Below are 19,037 nucleotides of genomic sequence, written 5' to 3'. Positions count from 1 at the left end.
GGCATTCGGTATTCTTCAATTACGGCTGATTTCATACATTACCGCGGCCCAACGCGACTCCCGGGAGGGCCTAGGTATTACCGCGATCTTACTTCGAGGCAGGCTGAGCAGTGGCCTTACAAATTCTTCCTGTTCCGGCAGCTCGTCGCTCGGCTCGCAGGGCTGGATATTGCCGGATGGCGGCTCGAACGACAGTGGCGTTCCCTCGGTCCGGTGGGACCACGCTGGGCCTGCGCGCGCCCGCGCGCGCCGGTTTCCCTAGCCTGGTCGGTGTTGCGCCCTGGCCTGCCAGCGATCCCTCTAGGCGACCGCCGCGCCGCACTAGGGCGCTCCTTGTCACTGCTCCCATCCGCCGGCGGTAGGTTTAAAGTCCGCCTACGTGAGACCGGCTGTCCAGGCCGCGACTCATCGTTCGGTTCTTCGACGGCCAAGCTGGCCAGGCCTTGGCTCGTCGACCGGGGGCGGTACACCGGAGGTGGCCCCGTTCCTTGACGGGGACCTTCGTCGGGGCGTCCCCCTCTTTGGGTCCTCCGTACTCGGGCTGCAGTGCTCTCGTGCCGCCGGTGACGCCCTGACAGGCCTGCAGCTGATTTTCCGGCTGTGGGCTCCAGCGTGACCCACCCGTCGACCGTCCGCCCTCGGAAGCCCCTGGTTGTCCAGCCGTAAGTCCCTCGATGCGGCATACGCCGTTACAATTCCGTGACCCTGGCCATCTGCTCCGCACTCCCTCGACCTGTAACGCTCGCAAGAGATCTTAATCCTAACCTAAATGTTCGCTTTCCGCTCGCCTCGGGCAGAGGCACCATCTTTGACGCCTCCCTCGGCCGAGCTCCTATCTGGGGTGAAAGACGTGACATTTGTCACGTCACAACATCTGTAATTTTTTCTCGTTTTCTATATAAAATCGGAGTTTCCTTGAATCATTTATATGTATGTACTGCAATTATGAAGAAGCATTTTTGACTCTGTCAAATTAATACGACGCTACATAAGTATAAAGAAAATGGTAATTTTGTCGGTAAAACAGACAACTCCAACATCCTCTTAACCATAAAACGGTACACTGGGTTAGCATAACCCATAGCGATTTTAAAAGTTGCGACACTTCTATACCGTACGGGGAGGGTGTCCGGACCAGAGCAGAGAAAATCTTTGGAGAGCCCTCTACTAAGCTGCACTCATAATCGAACCAACATTGAAAACTGCCGAGTAAGAAACATCGAAAGTTATTCTCCGCTTTACACTAACCCAGTGTATTGTTAACGTTAGTAAACTTGTAACATATACCAATTTTAAAAACATAATTAAATAAAATTTTGTAATAAAATAAAATTGAAAAATTAAGTAAGCATTTTTTTATTGATCTTATAACCCCAAAGTTATTTAATAATAAGTAATTTTTACTTCGCCAGAGAATAATTAACCCAATTAAAAATTTCAATTGACTATACTGGCAATGATTATAATCGTGGCAAAAATTATAATCGTCGTGACAAATCGTCACCGCATTTCAACCAAGGATTCTGGTCATTCTAAATTGATGTAATTTTAGATAATTGGGTTAATTATTCTCTGGCAAAGTAAAAATTACTTAATTATTCTGTTGGAATACACACCATTGACTGAAAATCGGTGTTCCATCTTATTATTGTTTGTCATCTTAATATATGTTATTGCGATAAATGTTACCACAAGCCTCAGTGGTCGAATTGGTGGTACGACACCCATCACGGAATGAGGCAGATTTCAGGTTTAAACCCTGGCTAAGGTAATATTTTTCGCAATAAATTTAATTGTTTAATTAAGACGCTTATATTATAAGCATTTAAAATTACATCAATTTAGAATGACCAGAATTTTTGTCGAAATGCGGTGACGATTTGTCACAACAATTATAATTGTTGCCATGATTATAATCATTGCCAGTATATAGTCAATTAAAATTCTTAATTGGGTTACCTAATAATGTACAATAACGCAAATTTCAATTTTTGTTATTTGTTATTAGAATGCTCATGTCATTAGATTATTTATTAATTTCTTACTTAAAATATTTAATATAAAATGACAAATCACGAAAATAATTTATTTTATTTATTGCCATAAAAAGTTATTAAGAGCCAAAAATTATCTACATTTACCATTTAAAATAATTATACTTTTTGAAAGTAATTGAAAATATGCATTAATCCTCTTAAAATACAACTATAGACCTTTACAATCCTTGTAGAATTAGATCACAACTCGTTTTAGAAAAAGAAATATGATTAAATAACCAAAAACCTCAATTTTATTCAATTAAAAAAATTTTGTTTTGATATTTTGTAAATAGATTTCGTGCAAAAACTTTTTTTGCTTCTAAACTAAATAGATATTCAAGTTTCTGAGATTCTAAACTATTGATTTAAAAAAAGTTTGCCCTAAAATGCGCAGTTGATCAAAAGTTATAATAAAAAGAAAACGGCAGGTTGTAACCCATGTATACTCTATTTACGTTACATTAAAAAGCATACCGTTCTAGAGTTAATGGTCATGAAACTTAAGTAATACTTAGAGCTAAATAAACAATATAACCTATGCATAGGTCGATAATTAACACATCGTCGGTCGTAAACGGAAAAGTAAATCCATTGATTGCATGTATCTTTCAGATACTACCATGTTCTGATTGATTAAAATTTTTTATTTTTCATTTTTAAAAATCTAAAAATGAATTCTTTTGATTACGGAAAACAACTAAGCAATACCATAATTTAAGAGAGAAGGATACGGAAAATCACATGGCGATACAACTGCCCTGACAGGAAAATTGCACAAATATGGTACAATAATTACAGCATTCAATTGAGAGGAATTTTACAGTTATTGCACAAATTATAAAATGATTCGCCAGCGTTTTTGCTGGCATAAAATTTCTGAATGATATTTGCACCAAAATTAATCAATTCAATTTTGGGTGTTTATACACAGTTGTTTCAATATTTAAAAGCAAAATTAATCCAGCAAACACCAATATATAACAATTAGGGGAGACCGGGACGAAGTCGGACACGGGGCGAAATCGTATTTTCAATTATCTCGAAATCTGTATGTTGTGTGAACTTGCCATTAATAGTGTAAAGGCGGCTATTGGTGCCCACGTGACCAACAGAGTTTAGTGAGATTACGTGCCATGTTGTGATTGTTATCGAAGCAAACGTGTTTTTGCAGGTCAAAAGTAAAATTTCTTTCGCGTCGAAAGTTTGTAATACTTTCAGTATTAATGTTTTTCCAAATCTCAAAGTAAGTGATTCTAAAGAGTAATGCATGCTGAACACGAATCCAGTGTAGTTTTTTTATTTTCATTGATTTCTATTATTTTATAAGCGACCAAATTTAAAACTTGTGTTCGGGGCAAAATCGGTCACGAGCCACCGGGGCGGACTCGGTCTGGTGGTTTCACTCTATTTTCCGTTGCAAATGCGTCATTGTATTTCTCAACTGCAGGAAAATGGTACGCACGTACCATCGCAAAACGGCTGCCGTCGACAAGGAGCAGCTTGTGGAATCCTGGTAGGACCATGACGATATGACATCCCTGGAATCGTGACTAAGGCACTGCCACTTGCCGTAACGCATCAAAATATTGTGTTCGGATTTGAATGCACTGGAATTTTTCCATTCAACCCGGACATTTTCCAGGAATATGAATTTTTGCCGAGTAGCGTTACGGATAAGGAGAACCATTCTACTTCTGCTGGTTCCGAAGAAGCCAATCTTAATGCAGCCGATCCGGATACATTAGCTGAACCTGACGCAGCCGAACAGAATAAAAATGAATTTGATTTCACGGATTCTTCCATGTCCCGTCGTGATGATACACGGAACTTGAGCGCGACGCTTGAAAGTATTCGAGCGTATCCTAAAGCCGCTCCGAGGCAGACAACTCGTAAAGGACGAAAACGAAGGACGACCACCATCTTTACTGACTCGCCTGAAAGGAAGGAATTGGCGACTGAGCAGGCGGAATCGAAGCGGAAGAAACATGAGAAATCAAGGAAGTCAACGATAAAATCGACCACTACTCCGAGAAAGAGAGGCCGGCCTAAAAAAATGCCACGCAATTAGCAGCCTTCGATGAGTAGTGGGCAAAAAAAAATCAAGAAAGTTAAATAATATGTGCTGCGTATGCTCGGACATAATAGACAGAGCCGATGAAAAACAATGCATTTCGTGCAATCGTAAAGCACACAACGAGTGCGTGCGCTCGTCAGACTCTGTTTTTAAATGCTTTAACTGTTTCAGTGACACTGATAGCAAAAAAGAAAATTGATTTTCTTTATGAAATTATTATTTTTATACTAAAAAACAATGAATAAAATGTATTCTATTATTTTTTATAATCAAAATTATGTATTTTTATATTTAAAATCCAGTCCGAGAATATGAAGACACGAATTCGCCCCGGGGGTATAACGAATCCGCCCCGGGAATTTTGACTTTTCGATTTTTGCACCTTTGTCGTTTTTACTCTATACCAGTTGAACAAAACAACGTAGACTAAAAATGCCTGTATACATTTTTTTTAGCCAAGGGTTCACTTTTTACAATAGTATACTATATTTCACTAAAATGATTTATTTTGTTGTTAAAAATCGGCACCGAAAAAATCCGGCCGACTTTGCCTCGGTCTCCCCTACACATATACCAGTGTTCATTATTTTTATGTACAAAAAAAGATGCCATTTAGCAGCGATTCAGCAAACATAGAGTATGCTATGTAATAATGTAATACAGGAGGATAAAACTCAAATATATTTCACAATTATTACACAATCTTTTCCCACATTTAATTCTGCAAATATTCTATTAACAATAAGATGATTTGTCATAATGCAGCTATCTTGCTGAAATGCTATTTAAAAATAAATTATGCAAATATTTATCAATATTTGCACCAACGTTTAAATTTCTACTAATATTGTTGCAAATTAAGACATAATTGCAGTAACTTATCTAGATTTCGTCATATAATTTTCTAAATCTTTTCCAGGGTGCTTATCGTTTGACTATTTCGAGCACTATCTCGAAGTTAGAAACTGTATCTTACAGTCCTTACAGATACTACGATCGACAGATTGTTAATATGCGTAATAAGTATACAGATTTTATAATTGCAATGAGAATCCGAAGATCAGAAGATGACGAAAATAAACAAGTAAGAGCAAATACTGTGTTAAATGTGTGTGAATAAAATTATAGCTCGAGACATTAATTATAAGCACAATTATTATAAAATTAATATAAATTAATATAAATAGATAAAATATGTTTTTATGTACTTTTAAATAAAAAAGTTTGATTACATCTTATAAATATTGTGTCTATAAGAAGTATTGAAACATCTCTGTCCATTAATACAGACTGTCCTAAAATTTGCGTATATGGAATAATGCTCTTGTCTATGTGGCGCTTATTCTTAACTTTAACTTGCTCTCCTACAAAAACTATTTGTCGGATGCAATTTTGTTAATTAAGGTAGTTCTGTCGGTACACTATCAGCTAAAAGTTTCGTCTCCAGTAGATAGGAAAATTCAACACTTATTCAATGTTACCGGAGCGACACTTTTGACTAAATCTGTACAGTCCAAACCTGCTCACATAGAAACAGCTCATACATGAATGCACCACTACCCATTTACGAAGCGGCGCGTTTATCGTGGCAACATTGCAGTTCTGTCTCTTTCAAATAATGCATATGTCAGATCAATTGCGTTTGAAAGGTCGGTTCATCAAGAAAAAAAGTCTTGATAAACGAAAAAAAGCCGTTACCGCAATGTGCATAGAAAATGCTGCTAAACGTGAACAGGTGCTACATAACCTCACTGAGAATAAATCACAAACATTTCAATTTGAAGACAGACGTATTATTGATATTGGTTATGTTGCCGAACATTTAATACGCGTGAAATGTAAAAAAGACATCCCACTAAGAAAAACAATAAAAGAGACACACATGGGTTTAAATTCCATATTTTACATATTATGTGCGATGAATGCTGTGTTATTACACAAGTGTAAGATTTTCGAATAAGTATAAGCAGACAAATTTCGAATAGAGATAGGCACATGTCAGTCAAATGGCGGTAGCATGAAAATAAGTAGGAAGTCCGGAAAGGTGAAATAGAGTAGGGGAAGCCTTTGCGCGTGCCGAAGGAAAGCACGGACGGACAGCAGAGAGATTCGAGTCGCTGAGCGAGAAGTACGGAACGTTATATAATTAGTAGAGAGAGAATAATAAGTGCGTGCGAGACATAGAGATAGAGATTAGATCGGTCAAAAAAGCCATGCGGTAAATGAACGAGGGAATGTTCCCGGACTTTATGTACGTTTGTAAAATAAAGAACGATTGAATCACAAAATAAACTACACAAGTTCAAAGTAAAAGACATATTACTTAAGATAATTCAAAGCATGCTGATGTCAACACCAAACCTGTATTGGATAAGTAAATTTTATATTCAAAATACAAATTATGTGGATAAATGAATTAATTTATAGAATACTGTAGGAGGATTCATTTAATTTCACATCTCATCAAATTATAATCTAAAAATGTATTTTTCTGGTGCTGTCCATTCTGGAATGGGGGAGACTGGTTTAAACAAATTACTCTCTGAATGTCTGAATGTCCCTTTGGTCAGCCCTCATTTATATAAAATATAAACGATATGAGCGAGAGATTGGTCCAGCCTTAGAGGCTGTTGCAAAAAACTCATGCAAAAGAGCTGCTGGAGAAGAGAAACAATTAGTTATAGAAAATCTTAATAAATTATGTAGGGAGTTGTAAGTTTTTCGTTATGTTATCAATAAGCAAGGAGAATGTAAATTGTATATATTGGAATTGAATCAATTATTTCCACGACATTTTGTAATCAAAACAAAAATATTTCCTCATTGATTTTCATCGACAATGGTTGATTTATTTTTACCAAAGTTATCATCAATTATGTTATATCATTGACTCGATGACCTATTATGTACATATGAATAATTTCAAACGGCCAATTTTGAGCTAATATATACCAGAGAAAAATATTTAATACATTCAATAATAGTATACTGGTATTAGCTCAAAATTGGCTGTTTGAAATTATTTAGCTGTTGTTTTGTCGAGCAAAACTTTTGTTAATGTACATATGATTTTCATTTAATTTTTGAATTCTAATCTATTCTAATGAGTATGAATTTAAAATTTTTTTTTTATTTTTTGTAATCATGAATAAAGAATAATAAATTGGATTTTTTTTTAAACTTTATAAGCAATTAAAAATTGTTGACATTCTTGACATCTCGTGTTCCTATTTGTTTCTTTCTGAGGCCAAAGGAGATTGTGAATGAAATCTATCCTTTTATGAGCACCCTTTACTCTGCTACAATGCTGCAATTCTTCAAGAAGCTGGCTTAAACTTTAAAATCTTGATAGGTGACAAAGACAGTTCAACAATTGCAGCAGTAAATTTGGGAAATCCACTGAAGGTCCACAAATTATTTGACAATAACCATTTAAAGAAACATGTCATAAAAGATTTGTATGCACTGCAAAAATATTTCAAAGAGATGAGAAAGAAAGAAGTCATTCCTCATCTAAAGAAATGTTTTACGTTTTACGTATGCAGTGTCACAGAATCAAGGACAAAGTGCTCAGCTAGCTAGGACTATTCGCATCATTCCTGACTATGCATTTGGCAGTCATGAGAACTGCGGAACTTGGTGTAAAGATTCTCATAAAATTGAGCTGAAAAATGAAAATCTTTATTATAAATTGTGGGCAATATATATTTAACAAATATGCAAAAAATGCAGCAAAATTTGCTGTCATAGCTTCCAGTCAAGCAAATAAAAGCAGAAATAATATGATGCACATAAAACTAAAAAAAATGTTGCTACAGCCTTAGTAAATCAGCCGATTATTGGCTAGCAAGTGTTGTTTGCACAACAAATGATGGAGAAAAGCACCTTTTGGATGTTAATGCAAAGCTCAATGTTTCTCCTGAGAAACACACTGTAATTTTTGCCATGCAATTGGATGAAAAGAGAAAAAAGAGAGCGATGAAGGCAAAATTACAATCGACTAAATGTCGTAGAAATTTACTAACAATAAGTCAAATGAAAAAAGCTTCATGAAAGTCCTCGGGTCTGAGGGTGTACAGTATCAGTTAAATTGTGGTATGAATATCAGTATGGAAAGTGCTACACTTATTGATTCATAACGTTTTGCTGACAAACTGCCTAATGATTCCGTGTCTTCTGAAGATTGTAATATTGTTTATTTTGATTTGGAGACTTCTGGTTTTTCAAAAAATGCCGAAATCCTACAGATAGCAGCCAAGTTTGAAGAATGTACTTTTACTGTGTATCTCCGTCCTACCAGACCTATTAATGTTGATGATGCTTCTCGAGTAACAAGACTGACATATATCAAAGGAAATCTGTACTTCCATGGGAAACTATAGTCGTAACTTTTTTACCTCGAAAGGCGTTGCAATCATTCCAAGAGTTTCTCAACTTTTCAGCAAAATCTTGGGTGCAAATCCTCTGGTGGCTCATAATACCCCATTCGATTCTGCTCATTTACTTCGATTGATTATAAGTTATAGTATGATTGAAAATTTTTCGAAAATTGCTGGATTTTTCGACAGCTTAACTGTATTGAGAAAACTTTTCCCTGAAAGAAAAGGACAAAAAGATTCGTTCAAGCTGCAAGCATTGGCGCAAGATTTGCTAAAATTGGAAACACCTGGACAATTTCATGAAACATTATTTGATGTTAAAGTTTTAGAAAAATTGGGTCATATTTTTATCAAAAAGGAAAGTTTATGTGCAATCTGTAAGACTTATAAAGAATCTGTGATGGCTAAAGTTATATTACCATCTTTGAAAAATTTTAAAGATGTGATTTCTAATAGTATTATTTAAAAAATGGCATGAGCAGGAATCTCCTATGAAATACTACAGCAGGTATATTCGGAAAAGGGAGAAAAAAAGTGTTGAGCACCTTTTATCGAAAGAAACTTCCCCCCATAAGCCGCTGATTACAAAAACCAAAAAGTAATCCAAAAAATAATCCATTATATTTGAGAAGAGTAAAGGATAATTTAATTAATAAATTTATTTATTATTTTAAAAATTAAAAAAAGAAATTATATTACCACATATTTGAGACTGTTTTATGCATCTATATAGTTTTCTGTGAAGTACTTTTGTTTTTATTATTTTTATACTTTTATAACCTGTTTCTATATTGAATGCTGTGTATGTTATTTTTATGAAATATTATATTATGTTTGTTTATGAAATAAATTAGTTTCTGTGATATCATGTCTTTAAGATTTTATCATCGGATTTTTTTATCCGATGATAAAAAAAGAAAATAATCTCACACACAAACACAAACTTTTTTTCATAATCCTAAAAATTGATAGAATAGCAAATTCAAATGACTTTTGACTTTGCCGCGCGCCTACCAGTTAGCTGTCACGTACAGCGTTGCCACATCATCATTGCGAGTTCTCTCCGTGTTCCGTTTGGGAAAAAAATGTATTTTTTGCAAAGTGATATCTTTGAAACTAAACCGTGAAAGATTTAATTTTTTTTAGTATAATCACACACTCATATTTTATAACCTATGTTTTTTTTAGTAAAATCGTAAGATTCGTCATCCTTCCACGTGTTGTGTATAGGGCGCAAGCACAGAAAGTGCTATTTTTAATTAATAAATTAAATAGTGAATAGACTTTAGAATTTTGTAATTAATACATATTAATCGGATATTAACTCCGTCTACAACATATTAAAATTTCAAAAAATTTGTAAAAAGAGTGAAAAGCGACAGAACTATCTTAGCATATATCTTGTATTCCACATGCGCGAATTTTTGGATACCCTGTATATTAGCAGAATTCCTTTCAAAATTACTTAACATAGCACGATTCTGATAACTTTTGCAAAGCGATTTAACAATTAGTATCAATATTTGTAAAAAGCAGTATATTTGTAGAAAGCACAATAAAAAAATATATTCAGCACTATCACACATACATACATATATACATTTAACTGCTCGTATTGGCTCATAAATATAATATTTTGTTACAAACATATTTCATCTAAACGTTGCAATCCTGATGTAATCTCATGTAAAACTTATACTATATATATATATATATATATATATATATATATATATATAATTGTATATATATTATATATATATATATATATATATATATATATATATATAATTTATATGCAACATGTAGGTCCGCAATATTGCAATTTATATGTAAGCCACTATATACATTTTTGACAAAACTCCGTTCTCCATAAAATTCCAGTGCCCATAATGCCATAATGCAAAAAGCTGTCAGGAAATAAACTTGAAATACTATTTTCCATTTTATATTTGTCCATAATTAATGGTTTAGATACACCATGCATTCCAAGTGATATGAAACCACCGCCCCATGCAATCCACAAGCCAATCCATTTAGAACTGAGTAATATCTCAGGTGTATTTTCGAAAAGATGCATCTAAAAATATATATTAGTAATTCATCAGATATTACATTACATTAATGCTTTCACCGTTTAAACATTTGTATTTTTTTTATTTGTATAAATTGTTTGCACTAACATCAATAGTTGGATACGTTTGACCGCTGATATTATTCGAAATCAAAAGTTCAACTCCTGCCTTCCAATCTTGAGCAATCTTTTTAGCGGAAGATGGAATTGGAAGCAAGCTTAATAATATTCTGGCTTCTGCCTAAATATATTAGATTAATTTCAATAATTGTATTATGATTTATGATACCTGAATTTATCAGATTTATTTATATTTGACAATATTGATATACATTTTGTTCGTCAAGAGGATTCCAAAGTTTAATCCAGAAGGATACGTTTCCATAAGTGCTATTTAATCCGGTTAATATAGTATAGGTTGATGAATTTTGTGAATACATTAAACAATCTAAAAATATTTCACAATTAGTACTACAATATATTTACAATATATTTAGAATACACAATGCTATCTATAAGATGTTATCAAGAATTTTACAATTCTTATCATTTTTATATTGTCTTCTACTGTTCAAAGATTCGATGTCCAAACTTCTAGGAGTAATAGAAAAGGGTAATTATGCAGAGATACGGACCACCCTCCGATAACCTTGACCTTGACATATGTTGTCATAGACACCCTTTTGAGTAATCTTCAGAAAATTTTAGTTGTCGGTCATTGTTTATTAAAAAATTATTAATAAGCAAGTGTAAAGCAGCCTACACAACTTTCCCCGCTAAATAAAATAATTACTAAATTTAAAAATTGCATGAAAGCATAAATACAAAATATTATCTGCTTTAATCAAAAACATAAACTGTTATCTGCTTTAACAATTTAATTAAAATAGCAGCATATAAATACATTATTACTTTTATACTTTTATTATTCTCTTTTTAATACTGTAAACGTCAACTAAGGACATAGGCCGTGTTTGAATTTCTCGCGTTCATCTACGAGGCGCTCGTGCACATACACTTTGCGCCTAGCGACCCCACGAGCGGTGATTGGTTGTAATAGCGCGCGATGATTGGCTGTAGTAAGCGCGCGGAGCGCGCCGTGATTGATTGTGAGAGACGCGCGCGGTAAACACACCCTGTTCAAACTCCTTACGGTCTGTCCACATAATTTACAAAAGCCACCATTCTCAGTCTGAATAAAATAATCCCAAACCATACTTCTAGTTTTTAAGGACACTATAAATTACAAAATAATATACATATTATACATAAATGATATAATCACATTAGGTATTAGGTACATACATACTACATAATTAGGATCTATCCGGACAAACTTGTATAGCTGTATAACCATAACCATATTAACATTAACCATATGTGTAAAAAAAATTATCTTAAAAATGCGCGTATACATGTATACAATGCGATTGAATAATTTCTTTATGTGTATGGTTATATTGGTTATGCTGCAGCTATGCAAATTTATCTGGATTGGCTCTTGAACCTGGATAGCACAAGACAACCCAAAATCATCCAGAATGTTCTGGAGCATGCTTTAAAACATCTTAGTCAAATGTCAGATCTTATATTTAAGATTGTCTTAAGTTCATCTTCAGATTTGCCGCAGCCAATAAAAACGATCCACAATTCCACACTATCCACAGTATCTGAAGATGAACTTAAGACTTAAGACGATCTGAAATATAAGATTAGACTGTGAAAGTGTGAACTGTGAAGTGTGAATACCGTTCTATAAAAATCGGCCCTTGAGTACATGTACATGCAGGACATTGCAGGATGATCACAGGACATTTTGTGTTGCTTGCAGTTAAAGGTTAAAAGTAAAAGGTAAAAAGTGTTGCTTATTAATAGAAAAATTTTTTATTGCTTGCTTACTTGTATTTCCCTATATATTCTTCTGCAAATAAAGTTTAGAAACTAGAAATAGATATAGTATAGGATAATAGGATATCAAAGGATTTATATTTCAATCACACATTTATCTCTAAATGTACTTTCTTGATTCTTAATCTCCTTATCCTTATCTGTGACCTTCAAATAAACAAAAGTCAGAAGTCAGAACTCAGAACAGAATCAGATAGTCAATAGTCATATTCAGTATTAAATGTGCATTGTAGAAATGTAGAACACTGTTCTGAAAGTTTTTAGTTACAGATTCCTAGTATTCTCATATATAGGATATAAAATATTTAATATAAGAATGTTTTGATAATATATCATGCACATGCATCTGATACCAGATTCTTAAGCATTGTCAAGCAAACAAAGTAATATTGCAAATAATTAAAGTTGAATTTTATTGTAGATAATGTAGATATTAATACATTGTTAAAATTAGAAGGAAACTAAGGTACTCTTTCTTAAATTACCTTATGCAAATATGCAGTTTTTTTTTTTTGAGGTTAGTTCCCTCGGATGAGAGAAAATTAGTGCCTTGAAAGTTTGTCATAGTACACTAGTACAGTTGTACAGTAAGTTTCGAGGGCTGGCGTGGAAAACCGGGATTTTTTCAATTTTCAACCACGGCCCCACGGGGATCGTTGATGTTGATGTTGATAGCGGCGATCGTGAGAACGCTCGGCACTCGGCTCGGCACTCTCGGCAGTCGGCAGTCTCGGGTCTCGGCACAGCTCGATATTGCGATATTGCGATCCGCTCGATTCCGGCGTGATAGAATGTTTACGTAAATAATACGTAATATTCGGACTCGTCGTAGTATACGGGACAGTGATAATCCTGGCTGTGTGCGTAAAATACGATCGATGTTGTTCTATCATTTCACGAAACACGAAACTAATTGCGAGCGTCAAAATATTAGAATATTTCTCAGGCAGGCCCCAGGCGCCTCTGTCTAGTGTCTAGTGTGTCTAGTCTAGTCTGTCTGGCTAGTGGCTGGGCCTCGGTAGACCTGCGCAATAACGTCGCGCAATATCCAATGAACGTACAGCTTTTCCGCTCATCGTTGTTTTAAAGTTTCTAGTAAAAGTTGTTCAAAGAATAACAATAAACATATCAATAGATCGAAAATCGATTTTCTATTAAAAGAATCGATTCATGCTAAAATCGAAAAGAAAAGAATCAATTTAAAAAACTCGATTTTGGGAGGAAAAAGATCGATTTCCTGAAAATCGAATCGAGATTGCCCATCACTAGTTCAAACCGTGACTCGAGAGAGTCGTTGTCTGGCGACCGAGCCATGCGGAAGTACACCGCGTGTATCTAACGAATAAAGATCTGTTACGCGTTTCATCGAGTTTCACCCTTTCTTCACCTTCAACCATCCACCCTGAATCGCCGCCCTGCCGTCGGTATAACCTGAGCTACGGATCGGGCGTTACCTTACAATACTGATATTTTTCGGTAGTTCAACAGAATGTTATCTGTATGAAAATTTGTCTTATACTGACTTATTTACGAAGAGTACAGTTTCAAATATGCAAAAAATATCAACAATAGAAAAAATAATCAAGGAGAACTTATGCTTATGTTAGTAAAGAATGTAATATAAAAGCATATAGTCTATATATGGTGTCAGAAAATTACATTTTATTTATTCAATTTTTTGTCAATGACCGACGGCTAAAACCTTCTGAAGGTCACTCAGAAAGGTGACAACCTTGACAACATATGTCAAGGCCAAGGTTATCGGAGGGTGGTCCGTATTTCTGCATAATTACCCCTGTGCAGGTAAAATGAAAAATTGGAAAAGGTATCATATTTTGGTATCATATTTTTTTAGTCTCTGCATTGTCCCTATTAGTTTAATCATTGCTATAATAAAATAATTCTCAATCACACCTAATAACCTTCTCCAATCTTTTATTTTATCTGCGCAGGTTCACAATAATGTTAGTTTCAGATCCATAGTTATTTAAGGAGGGTGGTTGGTATCACACATTGCGCGGGGCAGGCGACAAGAGGGAAAATCTTATAGATGTGTTGCGCTTAAATTTTTCGTCGCGTGACATAAACGAGTTTTAGCAAATGAACATATGGAATGCATTTAATTAGCATGTTTCTTAAAGTTTTAAATCGTTGTTGGTACAATTAAAACCCAAATACATAATTATCCACGTTAAAATGTGGCAATATGCTGTTTCCCACACAGCATGCATATTAAAAAGACGTCCAAAAGGTATCCCGAAGATATATTTAGGCGATAGAATATCTTCGGGATATATTCTGAACGTCTTTTTAATATACTTGCTATGTGGGTTTATTTTTACAATTTCTTGGTAACTATGTAGACAAATCATTTCAGTCTTTGTAAACGTCTTTCCTAAAAATGTAAAGAATTATTTGAATTTATTTTTATTAATTTTTAACATTTTAATATGTTCTCGAGAGTTATAGGTAATTATTCACTTTAGGGGAAGCACTTCCATTGACCTTGACATATGTTGTCAAGGACATAACCCTGAGTAACTTTTCCTTATAATTTAATCGTTACTCATTGCTTATTTAAAAGTTATGAACAAAAAAAGTTTGAAAAATATAACAGTCATTTAAGTATATTGAAAGGCAAACGACTAATATGTATGTGGAAATCGTAAGAGAGGTTCCACACATACACTTTCCATGCGTTTTCAGGGGCTACCGCCCCTCCTCCACGGGCAAGGGTGGGTGGGGGTGGACCTTAGTTCGCGTGGAAAGTTGAGAACCCAAACCGTACAATAATAAATCTTGTTTCACCTTGTGAGCAGGGTTAAGGTGGGGTGAGGTGGGGTGGACTTCGCTTTGCGTGGAAAGTACAATGCTGTCCAAACATCCACGCGAAGCGAGATCCACGCCTACCCACTCCTACCTGCGAGAGAGGGGCAGCAGCCTTTCTCCCGCCTACATGTGTACTGTCTATATACATATATCAGCAAATTACTTCCCTTAGTATTGATATTGTTATATTTCTCGAACTTTTTTTGTTCATAACTTTTAAATAAGCAATGTGCGACGAGTAAGTTATAAAGAAAAGTTACTCAGGGTCAAGGTCAAGGTCATCGGAGGTGTTTCCCCTAAAGTGAATAATTACCAAGTTATATTACAAGTGTCGTAACATTTTTGCCATATTGCTCGTGTATAAGAGTATAAGTTCGATAATAATTAATTATTCGACAACCATGCAGACAATTGTCTTCAACTTCGGCATGGACGACAGATTCCCATAGACGAATATCTTCCATTTTGAAATAATTCTTATAATTTTAATTTGAGCAATCCTCTTTAAAATAAAAAACATTTGTTTTGGTTAATCTATTATATTATCCCTAAAATTTTAGACATCGAATTTTTAAACACCCTGTATAACCATTAATAAAGAAAAAAGTATACGTATATAAGACTAAAAAGACTCTCTCGTGGACTAAAATACGATATAAAAACATAAAGTTTATAAATGTAAACATTATAAACATTAATTAATGTAAACATTATAAATATGTATATATTACGTTTAAATCAGAATTTTTTTGTTTTTGGAAATTTGTAATATTTGATTAAGTAGAGTAGAACTGAGATTTAGTTACACATTTGAGCCGATTTCATTGTCGACATCTATAGTGTTCCCCTTTTGCCGTAAACTCGTGGACAGAAAGGTTGTCTGACTTATACACCCGTATTCACACTATGAATACGGCTCAAAGTCGGACAACCTTTCAGACAACCTTTTTGTCCGCGACCATACATGTTTTAACAACAAACCGCTGAAACGCCTGTAAACAAGGTACGTAACGTTTCGTCTCAAAAGTTCTTACTATATGTAAGATGGAATTGTAATCTCCCCATAATAAGCAATATTAAGTAGTTAATTAGATCTTTCCTTGAATAATTTTTTATTAATAATTAAAAATTTATTAATTACTAACCAGCTACTTGATATTGTTTAGAGGGATTACAATTCTATTATATTTATAGTATGCACGCTTCTGAGATAAAGTGTTCTGCGCCTTGCTTTATCGTATCTAGCGGCTAAGACACGAGCGGAAAGAGGGAGATAGTAGGCGTTCACAATAAAATCAACTCAAAATGTATAACTAAACTTTTTTCTAATAAAACAAGAAGGCTTAAAGAATCCCGCACTAATTATATGTTTAAAAGTTTCAAGATATTTCAATATATTTTACTATGACAAAAAAATTCTTGAAAATATGGCAAAATAGACCCAGACTGCCCCCTTAATATCACAATAAAAGTTTGTGATTATATTGATGTACCTCAAATCATCAACATGGTAGCGTGATTGCTCGTAAGTGGAAGTGTGGTGCTACTGCAGTGAATATTGACGAAAAACGCAGTAGGGCGTAGCTGTCTGGTACGTTTACTGGAAATCTTGCAACGAGACACAAACATGGAATTTCATAGAATCGAAAAACTTTGAGGTGCCGAAAACTGGAATATCTGGAAATTTGCGGTGAAAAATTTGCTGCGTGGAACCGAGGGAGCATACAAGGTGTGCAACGGCGACGAAATACAGAAACCGGTGCCGTTGGTAGCGGCTGCGGCCGCTGGTACACAAGCTGCATACCAGGTAAACTTGATACCATGGGACAAGGCGAATTGCGCCGCGATAATTGTGAAATTCTAGAAGTAAGTGTTTGTTCCTTACTTATTGACTGCGATTCATATAATTGCTGTTTGTTAGATCACTTGAGAAGGACCGAATCCTGGGTCAAAACGTCGTATAAGTTATGTAATTTTTGCCAATTAGTAGTCGATTAAATATATGCACTTTTTTGTTAATTGTGAAAGCCCTGGAATCTAAGGTAATGGCGCTGCTAATGACGTGTGAGTCGGCGACAGAAATGTTGCTGAAGTTACATTTAGTTTACGAACAACAAATGAAACAGGCTGCACATACGGCCCACATAGCGTAATATTACATAAATATTGCAGTAATATTGCAATATAGTCGAAATATTACGTATTACAATAAAATATTACAGAAATATTATTGAAATATTACAGTAATATTGCTGCAATATATTGTTGAAATATAATACCTTAAGTAGCAAAGTAATGTCAAATAACATTTCAATGACGTCTTATTAACGTCATTAAGACGTTATTAAGGTATCACCCAATCATACGTATTGCACAGATAATATATACCAGTTAAAATTTTTTGGACTAAAGAAAAAAAATCTGAATATAAAAATGTGATGGAATTAAAAGAAACTGACTTGTACTTTCAAGAAATAAAAGTAATTAAGAAAAATTTTATAAATAGTATTTAATTTTATAACTTATTTGTTTTATAATAATAAAAAGTAACTATATATATAATTAATTTTTAAATAAGAGTTAGTAGGTAAATTAATAATAAAATTAATGAATAAATTTTGGAATTTACATTTCTTATTGGGGACGAGAAGATTCGCTGCCGCCCCTGAGTGGCGAGCGTAAGTCAGACACTACGGACACGGTGCATATATAGTATATATACTGCATTGGATTCGCTTGCTTTGCTATTATGCTTTTAATTTTGGATATAAATAAAGCTTGTGAGGACTATGTAAGGCCTCTGAGAGAAGGAGAGCAGTACGTGAGATCGGGGTTATTGCTCTGCGTTCGTTTAAAAAAGAAATCCGAGAATGTAGCAGATTGCCGTGCTCTGGTTGTTCGCACTTCAGGTATTTATGCTGTGCCGTATGAAGTACAAATTGAAATTGATACCAGCAAGGAAGCAGGTGACAGATTAATAAATGCAAAGTGCAAATGTCCTGCTGGTGGAATCAGGAAAATGTAAACATGCGACGGCAACCCTCATTTACTTGAGCCGGTAAGCCTCTAATCTAAAATTTGTGTCATACATCCTGATTACTATTTCTTTGGCCTTTTCTCGTGTACAATAAGAAAGAGAGTCAGACAGGGCTGTGTCTTTTCACCTTTACTGTTCAACATTTACAGTAAATATATAATGAGATAGGTCTTGGAGAACTGGCAGGGCGGACTGACCATGGACGGCAGAAAAATATTCAACTTACAATTTACGGACGACACTACCTTGATTGCCGCCAACGAGCAGGAGCTACTGTGTTTATTTGAACGACTCCAGCGAATTAGCCTGGAGTGCGAATTGGCCATAAACTTTAATAAAACTAAAATCATGATAGTGGATCGAGCTAACGAGAATCGGCGGAACATCAGTCGAATAGGCGAGTGCGCAGTTGTCGAGGATATGGTGTATTTTGGAGCACTAATTAACAACAACGGCAGCTGTGAACCAGAAATACGAAGAAGAATCCTACTAGCTAGAGCGGCAATGGCGCAGCTGGATAAGATCTAGTGTGACAAGAATATCACAAAGAGAACGAAAACTAGGCTTGTCAACGCGTTGGTTTTCCCCGTTTTTCTCTACGCATCGGAAACGTGGATCGTGTAGGAAGCGGATAGGCGGCGGATTGACGTCTTTGAAATGTGGGTATATGAAAGCGCATGCTGCGAATTCCTTGGAC

General features: G+C 34.9%; 2 protein-coding genes across 2 annotated transcripts in view; both read right to left on the bottom strand.

Annotated features, from left to right (window-relative positions):
- LOC143901586 (uncharacterized) overlaps positions 1-10,479 on the bottom strand; it is a 70,327-nt gene extending 59,848 nt beyond the window's left edge. The window contains exon 1 of the mRNA XM_077414015.1: positions 10,341-10,479. Within this exon, the coding sequence (XP_077270141.1) occupies positions 10,341-10,479 (139 nt within the window). The remainder of the gene's footprint in view (positions 1-10,340) is intronic.
- LOC143901664 (uncharacterized) overlaps positions 1-19,037 on the bottom strand; it is a 202,359-nt gene that overhangs the window by 151,521 nt on the left and 31,801 nt on the right. The window lies entirely within an intron of this gene.

The sequence above is a fragment of the Temnothorax americanus genome, unplaced genomic scaffold, assembly GCF_048541705.1.
Source record: "Temnothorax americanus isolate GAGA-0224 unplaced genomic scaffold, ASM4854170v1 Scaffold35, whole genome shotgun sequence".
NCBI lineage: Eukaryota > Metazoa > Arthropoda > Insecta > Hymenoptera > Formicidae > Temnothorax > Temnothorax americanus.
The sequence above is the reverse complement of the archived record's forward strand: the minus strand, read 5'-3'. Positions and strand labels throughout refer to the sequence as shown.